The 12,335-nt window shown below is 30.4% G+C and overlaps 2 protein-coding genes across 2 annotated transcripts; one reads left to right on the top strand and one right to left on the bottom strand.

The window, feature by feature from the left end:
• The first annotated feature begins 4,355 nt into the window (after positions 1-4,355).
• Positions 4,356-5,054, top strand: LOC111896477 (uncharacterized). Its single transcript, XM_023892466.2, has one exon. The coding sequence runs from the start codon at positions 4,356-4,358 to the stop codon at positions 5,052-5,054; it is 699 nt and encodes a 232-aa protein (XP_023748234.2).
• A 714-nt stretch (positions 5,055-5,768) lies between these two features.
• On the bottom strand, positions 5,769-10,295 carry LOC111896525 (heat shock protein 90-5, chloroplastic). Its single transcript, XM_023892506.3, has 19 exons — positions 9,871-10,295; positions 9,536-9,609; positions 9,316-9,441; positions 9,127-9,220; positions 8,948-9,031; positions 8,725-8,868; positions 8,501-8,617; positions 8,359-8,403; positions 8,185-8,259; positions 7,991-8,095; positions 7,754-7,894; positions 7,582-7,674; positions 7,417-7,494; positions 7,076-7,330; positions 6,868-6,970; positions 6,611-6,785; positions 6,422-6,527; positions 6,223-6,312; positions 5,769-6,128 (listed from the first exon to the last, which is right to left on the bottom strand). The coding sequence occupies exons 1-19, from the start codon at positions 10,147-10,149 to the stop codon at positions 5,928-5,930; spliced, it is 2,385 nt and encodes a 794-aa protein (XP_023748274.1). The 5' UTR covers positions 10,150-10,295; the 3' UTR covers positions 5,769-5,927.
• Between the last annotated feature and the right edge of the window lie 2,040 nt (positions 10,296-12,335).

Below are 12,335 nucleotides of genomic sequence, written 5' to 3'. Positions count from 1 at the left end.
TTTGTATAAAATACTCAAATTGTTAATTTAAATATAACCATACAGGATCAACTTAAATATAAATTTTAGTTCAACTTAAACAACCTAAAATTTAAATATAAATTTTAAGAATATCATTGCATGTTGTGGCTGAAATTCTAATGTAAATTAGATTAGATTCATGTTATCAATCATATGTTATGGAATGTGATATATATATATATATATATATATATATATATATATATATATATATATATAAAATTAACTATTGTATACATGTTTATATGTGCATGTTGCTTCAAACAATAATTAATTAAAAATCATGGATATGTCATATTATCCATATTATCCATGTAAGCCTTTTTTAAAATGCAAATTGTCTATCTTATCACATTATATTTTAGTATATGTTTCACATTTTAATTATAATAATAAGTGTTTTTTAAAAGTTTCTTTCGCTTCTTAATAATAACAAGTGGTTCTAAAATTAATAAGCAATAATTATATATAATAAAATCAAATTACATGGATATGTCATATTATCCATGCAAGTCTCTTTTGAAATGCAAATTGTCTATCTTATCACTTTATTATTTAGTGTATGTTTCACATTTTAATAATAATATTCAGTGTTTCTTAAAAGTCTTTTTTAACTTATTATTAATAATAAGTGGTTTAAAATTAATGAATAACAATTTTAAATGATAATAAAATCAAATTATAAATTACATTTAGCTATAAATAAATTGTATTTTAAATGAACATCATTATTGAAATTAGAAAATGATCGCATAAGTAAAAATATAATTAATCAATAATAATAATTGTTAAAAATAATACTAAATAGATAATTATATTAATGAAGAATGTGGGTTGATGTCAATGAATATTATTGTTCAAAATAATAGAGATTATATATATATATATATATATATATATATATATATATATATATATATATATATATATATTAGTGTAAAAATATTATCTCAAAGTTAATGTCAATAACATAACCATTTTAAATATATATTTTTCAATATTCTAACAATATATTTTTAATCTTCGTTGCACAACGCGTAGGAATTCCTCTATTATACTTATAAAACTAGCATTTTTCCTTTCACCACATTCATTTGAAACTCTCATTCATTTTTTCCTTTCACCACATTCATTTGAATCTCCCATAACTTTTCAATTTATTTCTAATAATGATTATAAGTTGTTTAATAAGGTTAAATAAATATAAAACCTAAAGTGTAATCATATATAAACTAAATTTTAATATTAAAATAATATATTTTATTCTACTTATAAACTTATGTTTTTAACTTTTAACATATTATACTTAATTTATTAGGTCAAATATGTTGTTGTATGTAAACCATTATCATTTTAAAGCTACAACTTTTGAACAATTTGTATAAAATACTTAAATTGTTAATTTAAATATAACCATACAGGATCAACTTAAATATAAATTTTAGTTCAACTTAAACAACATAAAGAATATTTTGTAAGTAGTTAAAAGTATGGGTGAGCAAAAAAACCGCACCGCAACTAAAATTAACCGCAAAAACCTCAACCGATAAACTGCAATTACAATAAAAACCGATGGTGAGGTTTTCTGTTTTTCAAAAACTGCAAATTTGCGGTGTGGTGCGATTATTAGTTTTCAAAAACCGCAAAAAAAACCGCACCGCACCGCATATATTATATACAACTTTTTTTATTAATTATTAATATTTTAAATATTAAAAATAAGACAAGTTTCATGAATGAAAGATGAATAAAATACTAGAAGACAAAAGTATGGTTTTTTTGTTATGTTTAACTTTGAAAAATAGTGAAATTAGACAATTTTAAGAAATTTATTGTTAATTATTATTGATTTGACATTTTTAAGATATTAATTGTTTGTGATTTAAGTTAATTGTCTTATACATTATGGTTTTTTTATTATTACAAGTAATATGTTTGAACTCTTAAAATCATTTGAGCTATAAACTATAGTTAAAAACCACACAAAATAACCGCATCAAATCCATGCGGTTAATAATCGCAACACGGAAAAACCAAAACCGCACCGTAAAATAACCGTTTAATCGCACCGCAAAAATAACCGCACCAAGCGGTTTTGAAAATGGATTAACCGCATTTGCAGTTAGTGGTGAGGTTTTGGTTAATAACTGCACCGAACCGCACCGCGCTCACCCCTAGTTAAAAGTGATAAATTGTAGTGTCTTTTTAATAATGATTATAAGTTGGTTAATAAGGTTAGATAAGTATCAAACCTAAAATGTAATCATAAATTAAAATAATATTTTTACTTCTACTTATAAAGTTATGTCTTTAATTTTTAACATTACTTAATTTATTTGATTTAATATATTGTTGTATGTAAACCATTATCAATTTAAAGCTACAACTTTTGAACAGTTTAGACAAAATACTTAAATTGTTAATTTAAATATAACATTACAAGGTCAACTTCAATATAAATTTCAGTTCCACTTAAAAACCCAAAGAATATTTTATGCATAGTTAAAAATAATAAATTATAGTGCTAAATGCAAAAATTAAATTGTAATATTAATTTAACTAAAATATTTCCTAAATATATTTTTATAATCGTTAAAAGTTTTCAAATAATTAGCTTAAAATAACTTATAATAAAATAGTTAAAAATAACTCTATATAAATGATTATATTGTTACCTTTAAAATCAAAAAAAAAAAATTGTTTGATGTTTTAAGTAATTAAAATGATAGAAATTAAAACGTTAAGCAAATAAATTTTAAAAAATTAATTAATAATAACTACAACTTTAAATAACATTAAACTATATATTATATTTTATTTTATTCATAAGTAACCCGCGGGTAGAAGTCATTCAAAAGATTGAGGTTATATAGTTTTAATAGATGTATCTATTATCATATAATTCAAAATAGAGTAAATTACATGAATGGTCTCTATGGTTTAGAGTATTTTGCCTGTTTAGTCCCTGACTTATTTTTTTTAACTTGGAAGATCCCTATTATTTGTTTTTGTTACGCACTTGGTCCCTGTCTTACCTAAAAATACTATTTTTTTCCTTGATTTTCTAATTTATTTAAATAAACACACCCCAACCCAACCCATTCACCTTACATTACCTTACCTACCCCACAGTTTTTCCCTATTTAAATAATAGTCTTTTTTGGTAAGACGTAGATCAAACGTGTAACAAAAACAAACAGTAGGGACAAAGCGCATAACAAAAATAAATAGTAAGGACCTTCAGAGTTAAAAATAAAATAAAGACCAAACACGCAAATCACCCCAAACCATAGAGATCATTCGTGTTATATAAACGCTTCTTCGCAACGGACGGGCATAGTATAAATTAAACATTGGAGATCTATTAGACGAGTCGGTATGGGTCCAACGAGAAGCAACGGGGGGTGAGGTGGCACCCCTCAACGCCGTTATAACACGGGGAACACCGCCCCCCCTGCTCGTTGCTTCTCGTCGAGGTGAATCTCGTTGCGGTGGCGACGGGAAGAAACGAAGATAAATTAAAAAAAATGACCGTTTGATTTGCAACGGTTTAAAAAAAAAAGTTAATTATTAAAAAAAAAAACATTTTATCCTATAAATACTCTCATTTTATTTAAAATTTTCACACACTTTCTCTTATCCTCTCTACATACTTTCAATTATGTTCAAAAAAAATATTGATCCTTTCGACTCGTCCAATGATTCAGATGACGATATTTTTTTTAGGATGATATATCATTATTACACTACCGACCTGCTACAACCAGACTCAGCCCCGCTACTAACAAGACATGCAATGTTAAACAGAAATCGTGAGGAAGGATACGAACATCTATATCGCGATTACTTTGCGGATAATTGTGTATACAGGGCGAAGGACTTCAAAAGAAGATTTCGTTTGAGTAGGGATGTGTTCTTACGAATCGCCAACGCCTTGGAAAGTCGGTATCATTTGTTTACTATATTTTTATACCAAATAAATAAAAATGTACTACATGTTTCTTTAATTTTACAACATATGCAATATATTTTTAAACTATAGTTAATTTATGTTGAGTTACGAATTTTTTCAATTAAGATATGATGCTAGAGGTAGACGGGTGTTTACAACGTTGCAGAAATGTGCTGCGGCCATTCGTTTGATGGCTGTGGGGGAGTCACCCGACACCATGGACGACTATATGAGAATGTCCGAAAGAACCGCAAGAGAGAGTTTGTATACATTGTCAAGGGGTGTTGTTGAAACTTTTGGAGATGTGTATTTGCGGAAACCTTCGTTGCATGATTTGCAAGAATTGTATGCGGCGCATGAAGAACGTCATAGGTTTCCCGGAATGATTGAAAGCATTGATTGCACACACTGGAAATGGAAAAATTGTCCGGTAGCATGGAAAGGGCAATACGCAAGTGGTCATCACGGATCACCTTCATTGGTGTTAGAGGCTGTCGCTTCTCAAGATTTATGGATTTGGCATGCATTTTTTGGGGTTGCGGGTTCCAACAACGACGTCAACGTTCTTGATCACTCGCCAATATTCGACGATCTTTTGAACGAAAAAGCCCCGGATGCTCCTTTCACGGTGAATGGAAACGAATACAAATATGGCTATTACCTTACAGATGTAATATATCCTCAGTATTCCACATTCGTGAAGGCATTCCGCCACCCGGTTGAAGAACGAGACAAATTTTTTAAGAGAAGACAAGAAGGAGCACGTAAGGATGTGGAACGTGTTTTTGGAGTGCTGAAGGCGAAGTGGCATATAGTTGAACATGCAGCACGACCATTGGATTTAGAAACTTTACGATATATCATGTATGCATGTATCATAATGCATAACATGGTAGTAGAAGATAAAGGGAGAAATATTGCACACTATATCCCAACAGAGCCCAGACACGTTCAGTTTCAACCAGGAACAACAGATTATTTGCATCGCGTTGTTGACATTCATGACGCAAATAAACACAGACAACTTCGAGAGGATTTGACGGATTATATCTTCTATGGTAACAATAACGATAACGAATAGCGTTGTCTTTTTTTTTTTTGAATTTAGATGTTATTTCTTTTTTGTTTTTGGATATTATGTGTAATTTAGCCTTTATGTTAATTTTAATCTTTAAAAATTTTTAATTTTTTTTATAATTTTTAAACATTATGTTTTATTTATTATTTATATTTAAAAAATATTTATATCAATTTTAAAAAAATCGAAATAAATTATAAAATGAAAAAAAAAAAGTATCAAAAAAAACGAAATAGTAAAAAAAAAAGAAAAAAATTATTTATTTTCAAAAAGTTGGTGTTGCATCTTGTTGTCCACTTGATGTTATAACACCATTTGCTTATGTGGCATGTGAGGTTGTGTTGCACCTTATTGCCCACACCTAATGCTCTTATAGAAACATCTTATGTTTAGAGTTACTGTAGACAAATATTAAAGTCGATAGCATTAAAAGTGTGGTTAACGACAAAATCTTTTAGAGGGCAAATTAGTATTCTTGACGAGCTACAAGTATTGTAACTTTCATGAAGGCCGACTATATAAGATATTAGATACTGTCGTAAGTACTTACTTAGATTCCTATAGAATATTAAGTAAGATTCATAAATTTCTTTCCAAAAAGCCCTCGTGCTCCAACAACTTCGAAGACAAGGGTAGGTTAATGATTCAGGTTTTTAATGATTGATAGTTGATTTGATTAGTTGATACCACATACATCCACTTTTCCACTTTTTCAAATGCTAAAAGGTCACTTTAGATAATCGATAAATAAGAACATTTTTGTCACAAATTGAGTCCAAAATTTATACTCCCTCCCTCCTTCCAAATTCCAAATGGAAACCAACCACTCTCTCTGCCTTTCTAACAACTTAAGTTTTCTATTTAAATAAAACCGAATCAAGTACTCCATGGATCAGCCTCTGTCCTAACTTCCGAGGGCTCCACCACTTCCGTCTCGGTTGATTCCGATTCCGATTCCGGAGCTGATTCCGACGTTTCACCCGCCTCCTCACTTTCCTCCACTCGTCCCCACCTCCCGCCAAGAGCCACCGCCATCATCTCATAAATCTTTCCCCCCAATTCCGCCGGACTATCAGGCTATTATTATTACAAACAAACAAAAATTTAATCCACAATTTCACAACAATGTAGAAAGAAAATCAATCTTTTTTTAAATAAAAAAAAAACTTACAGTGAATCCACTAGAGATCAAAGCCGTTTCATATAACAACTCCACAGCCCTTTTTGCTTCAGTACTTTCTGGTGCATTTTTACATGCAGCCTAAAACATTTATATATCAAGTTAGTTAATAATAATAATAATAATAATAATAATAATAATATAATCGATAAATAAATATGTCATAACTCAAAAATAGAAATGTATTTACGTTTAAGTCCTTGATGATTGGATGATCAGGGTTGACTTCCATTATTCTTCTTCCTCTCATGAATTCCAAGGTTGATGTGTCACCAAGTGTTTGTGCTCTCATTAGCCTGAAAATTCAATTCAATTCAATTAATAAAAAATTTATAACCACAAATTTTTTTAAAATAAAATAAATAAATAAAATAGCAACCTTTCCATATTAGCAGACCAGCCAAATTTTCCAGAGACAAGGACACAAGGGGAAGAGCTCAAACGACTTGAGATTTGTACTTTTGCTACTTTATCACCAAGTTGTTGCTTCATCCAATCACAAAGAAGGATATACTCTTGCTTACTTTCTCTTTCTTTAACCTCATCTGTGTCACCTGCAATGTGTGACCCAAATGACCATTTTACCCTTACACTCCCAACAAAAACAATTCACACAACATTTTATTAAACACTTACCAAGCTCTAGATCTTCCTTGCTGACATCTACAAACTTCTTCTCTTTATAAGTCTGAAGATTCTGAATTGCCACCTCATCAATAGGCTCCACTAAATACAACACCTAAACAAAATAAAAAAAACATTTAATCATCCATGTTTATAACTTATATAAGTTATAACCTAAATAGTCAAGAAAGATTTGATTAATTTAAGATCCATAGATTACCTCAATATCCTTCTGCACTAATTTCTCCAAGAAAGGTGCTGACCTGGCACTTTGCAAGCTGTCAGTTGCAATATAATATATTGCATTTTGTTTCTCATCCATGTTGTCAATATACTGATCTAGACTTATTAATTCCTCTTCACTTTTAGATGAGAAAAATCTCAACAATGGTGTTATTCTTTTGTGATTTCCAGTGTCTTCAATGCATCCTAACTTCACAAACTTGCCAAAATTCTCCCAAAACTTCCTATAATCCTGAAATAAATCGATCCCATTTGAGTTCATGATTCATATTAAAGAAAAACAAAAAAAAAAAGAAAAGAAAATGTTTGATTGTTAACCTCTTTGTTTTCACTATCTGCAAGTTCTTGAATCATGTCAAAAGTCTTCCTAACAAGTCTCTTTCTCATTATTCTTACCTGGAATACAAGAAACAAAAGGTTTGTAATACTATTTATATTAAATTTAAGTCTTTAATCATTTAAAGATGTGATTTTTAAACGTACAATTCGACTTTCTTGAAGAATTTCTCGTGAAACATTGAGTGGAAGATCATTTGAATCCACCACACCCTTTACAAAGCTCAAGTATCTTGGAAACTGCATATCAAGATTTTACAAATTAGTTTTTTTTATATAATTATGCCATGATTTTCACATGTTATAAAAAAAGACTTACAAGTTCACCATCAAAATCATCTGAAATGAATACACGTTTCACATAAAGACGAATATTTTTTGTTTTGGGATTTACTACATCTTCATTGTTCATTGGAGCCATTCCAGGGATGTAAATCACACTTCTAAACTCCACTTCACCCTACAAAAAAAGTAAACAGTAAATAAATATATAGATTTAATCATTTAAATTTAATAAATCAATCTAGAAAATGTAAGAAAAAGGTAAAACAAATACCTCTGTGGTGAAATGAGTGTGTGCAAGAGGATCAAGAAACTCATTGAATGTCTTCTTGTAAAACTCACTGTATTGATCTTTTTCAATTTCTTTAGGATTCCTCATCTACATTTCAATTATATAAATTAACAAATTGTTAATCAAAAAAGTGGCTCAAAAAGTTTTATTTTTTTTAAATCACTTTTTTAACTTACCCATATTGGTTTTGTCTCATTGGCCAATTCCCAATCCCAGTATTTTTCAGTTTTTGTTTTCTTCTTCTTCTCACCCTGGAAAACAAGCATTACTTTTTTTCATAAATAAATCATATAAAAGCAACAAAATTTCATTTAAGCTTAAATTAGGCACTTTAGTTTTTTAGTTTTTACCTCTGATGGTGTTTCTTCACCTTCTTTTGGTTCTTCCTCCTCTACCTGAAAACAATTTTCAAATCATATTTAATTAGCTACTTTTTCATTTTGTGGGTCCCAGATCATAACACAAAAACAGTAAAAAAGAATAAAAACTTACCTCAACTGTTCTTGATTTCTCTTGCCATGTGAAAATCGGGAAAGAAACAAACTGTGAGTAGTTTTTCACCAAACCCTGAACTCTACTTGGCTCAGTGAACTCATATTTGTCATCATCCTACACAAAACAAAACAAAATTAAATTAAACAAACTTAAAACATTAATTGAATTTGAAATAAATAAAATAAAAGCAAAAAGATTGAAGTTTGTAAGATTTGAAGGACCTTTAAAAAGAGTGTTATTTCTGTTCCTCTACGAATCTGTTTTTCAGGATCAGTTTCTTCTCTAATTACATATGAACTACTCTCAGCTGCTGCTTCCCAAATGTATTGCTTGTCTGACCTTGGACTCTTGGTGGAAACAATCACCTGTTTTTATAAAATATTTAGAATCATTTTTCAATGAAAAATGAAGAAAGTAAGAAAATGGGAAAAGGGTATTATGGACCTTTTCAGCAACCAGGAAAGCCGAATAGAACCCAACACCAAATTGACCAATCAAACTGTTATCATTTCCAAGATCCTTGTTTTCCTACACAAAAAGATTCAAGAAATTATATGATCAACCAATTGATTTAATGTGGTACATATTTGTTAATGATTTATATGAAAAAAAAGGTAAAGTACCTTGAGAGCATTCAAGAACTTTGAAGTTCCACTTTGAGCAATGGTTCCAAGACAGTCTATTAGTTCTTCTTTGGTCATTCCAATACCAGTGTCTCTACAAAAAGGTTAAAAAAAAAGGTTTATAAATCTTTAATAGAGTTATATTTTATAAGGAAAGATTCAAGAATCAAGAAAAGTAAGTAATCTTACGATATTGTGATTGTCCCTTTTTCTGGATCAGGTTTAATTCGAATTTCAAGCTCACCAGCATCTCCAAGTAATGAGGGATCCGTTACACTTAAGAATCGCAGCTTATCAAGAGCATCACTTGCATTACTGAAGAAGGTTTAGTAAATTAGTATTAGAACTTTTGTTTTTAAAAATGATAAAAGATGGAAATCAAGCATGAAACGTGTAGAGATGTTTTTACCTCACAAGCTCCCTGAGGAAAATTTCTTTGTGGCTGTATAAACTATGAACTATCAGATTCATTAAGCGAGAAACCTGCATCCAGAATTTCAAATTTTCAAGCTTCATAAGCACTAAAAAGTTTTGTTCGAAGTTCGAACAAGATTATGAAATTATGTCATAGATAAAACAAATGGATAAGAAAGTATGAAATGAACTAACTTCAATTTCAATCAATCGAAATATCGACAACATCTTTCAACCGAGAGAGTTGATTAAAGATAACCCTAAAAAATTATGAAATTGGGTATAACCCAATTTCAAACCGGATAACTAATGAAATTGTAAGAAACCGACCTCCGCTTGGTATTCATGCTTCTCGCCGGAAGCCTCAGGGGCTTCTTTTTCAGCAACGGCCGAAGCCTCGCACTTCACCACGACACTACTACCTCTTTTGTCGACTTTCCACTTAAGCCCAGAGCAAGAAAAGCTGCTGTTTTTCAATTCATTTTGATGGAAAAACGCACTTCTCAAAGACAGACGATTATGGGTGTTGTTTCTAGATGAAAAGAGTGGAGAATAAGGGAGTGAGGCTACAGAAGCCGGGGTTAAACTTCTGCTCAAAACAGGAGCCATAACACTGAAAACCCTAAAAAGAAATTCTGTTCAATTGAGAGGCGATAGTCGGAAGAAGGAGTGTGATGGATTAAAGGGGGCCGCAAAAACCCTCGAGGGTATGAAGAGGGGTTTTAGGGGAGATGAAGAGGATTCTAGAAGTTGGCCGGCTATTTTTGGAAGTTTTCCCTTCTTGAATTGTAAGGTGGAGATGGTGCCATTTCATCATCCTTCACATTATCTTCAATAATCATCAAATTATTTTATTTTTATTTTGTTTACTTTTGTCAAACAACAAATATTTGTTAAATGTTTACATCTTACAAATGAAAGCAGTTTTATTGCTTAATTATGTATAAGTATTAACTTGAGAGCTTGTGATTAGTTATATGGAAAAAATGTCATTACAATGAGGTTTCTCCGCTTTTGATGAATTATGTTTAAAGATTACCACTTGGAACCGTTTTTTGGTGCAAAAGGTTGAATGTTGAATTCATATGAATAAGACATCAAAGAGGTAATCTTAGATGGTATGAAAAATTGATGAAGCTAGAGTGTTGATTGGGTATTGTAAAATGAGAAAGAGACATGGTGTCATTTTAGAATATATACAATTTGGAAGGATAAAGAAAAATCCTTTCAGATCAAGTCTTTAATAGCAAAACATAATTATGCTAGAACCTTAAATTTTGGGTCAATTGTCACATATACATGGATAAGGATGAGTCAAAGACAAATGAAATTGAAAGTTTTAAAGAATTCGACATCAACATTAGTGTTAGGCAATGTAGAAATGCAAAGAAATATGCATTAAATGAAAATGAAGGAAGGTTAAATTCATATTATGAAAAATTAAGGAGTTATGATCATAAGAATTTGATATCTAATTTGGATTCAACGGTAAAGATGGATATAAATATTATTCTAATTCAACATTAAATTTTCCCAAGATATATGTATTGTGTGAAAGGGTATAAGGGATGGTAGGATTTGAGAATGTAGAAAAATAATTTGTGTAAATAGTTGTTTTTAAGAGCATTTTTAGGGGGCTTATTTTTCCACCGAAACTTTTTGATCCATCCATTGATATATAAGTTCAATGACAATTATACCCTTATTTTAATTTTACCTTTTTTTTTTGTCAAACCTAGACCCAACAGTCTACGATAAAACATAGATCTAAGTTGGATGTTCATGTAACATGTGGAGTTGCAGGTTTTTAGTATGTGGAAGTGTGTGTATCTGTCTTTACTCCCAACCACTTCTGAGTACCACTTCTTCACTTCCACAAAATCATACATTCTAAATGTTTACATTCAACTCTATTAGAATCAATGGAAAATTGGAATACGAAAGTAACAGTATCTCAATTTCTAAAATCAAAAGTGGGCTAACAGTTTCCATTCATACCCTTTTATGATCAATACAAATGAAGTAAGAAATAGTTACAACGTGAACCAAGCAACAAAATAATCGTTTCAGCAGCCAAACAAGAATATGATTGAGAAAGAACGAGAAATTAAAATATAAAAACGGGTTGACCTGAATGACGTTCACCACGTCTGTCAAAGACCGTATGAAACAAATGGAGCAAGTTTAGAGATATGAAAAATAGCAATGGATTCAGGTTCGTCATATCAACGATTCCATTCACAAAAAAAAACCCACTAATAGGGACGTCATCAGAACCAATGGTGTAAATGGAGTTGATGGTTTGTTTCCTTTCCCTTGACTCCCTTCCATTACTCCATTGCTTTGAGGTATGTTCCATTTCACATCTATATCAGAATTGTAGAAGCCGACAATACATGACGGTGGTGTTTTGATCGGAGACAGAGTTTACAGACAAACTCATCTAGGTTATTCATGGCTTAAGTAAATCCATAACATTTCAAATCGTGAAGGAGGTGATCAATTTTAGAATATTTCTAGTTATTGTTGTTTGATCGGATAAGAAAACGAAGGATTTTTTTTACAGTGATTTGAATCTTAATGCACAAAGATATCTATGTGTGTAAATGTGTGTGAGAGAAAGAAAGAAAGAGGGGGATGGGAGTGAACTGTGGACGAGGTTTGTAAAAAAATGATGGATATTTCTTTTACTTCAATTACTATAATTAAAAAGGACATAATCGTAAACACATATATATTTCAGTGGATATATAAAAAAGTGGTGTGGAAGAATCAGCTCCCCATTTTTAGTGGTG

This window comes from Lactuca sativa, chromosome 4, assembly GCF_002870075.4.
Source record: "Lactuca sativa cultivar Salinas chromosome 4, Lsat_Salinas_v11, whole genome shotgun sequence".
NCBI lineage: Eukaryota > Viridiplantae > Streptophyta > Magnoliopsida > Asterales > Asteraceae > Lactuca > Lactuca sativa.
Note: the sequence above shows the minus strand (reverse complement) of the source record. Positions and strands in the feature narration are given on the sequence as shown.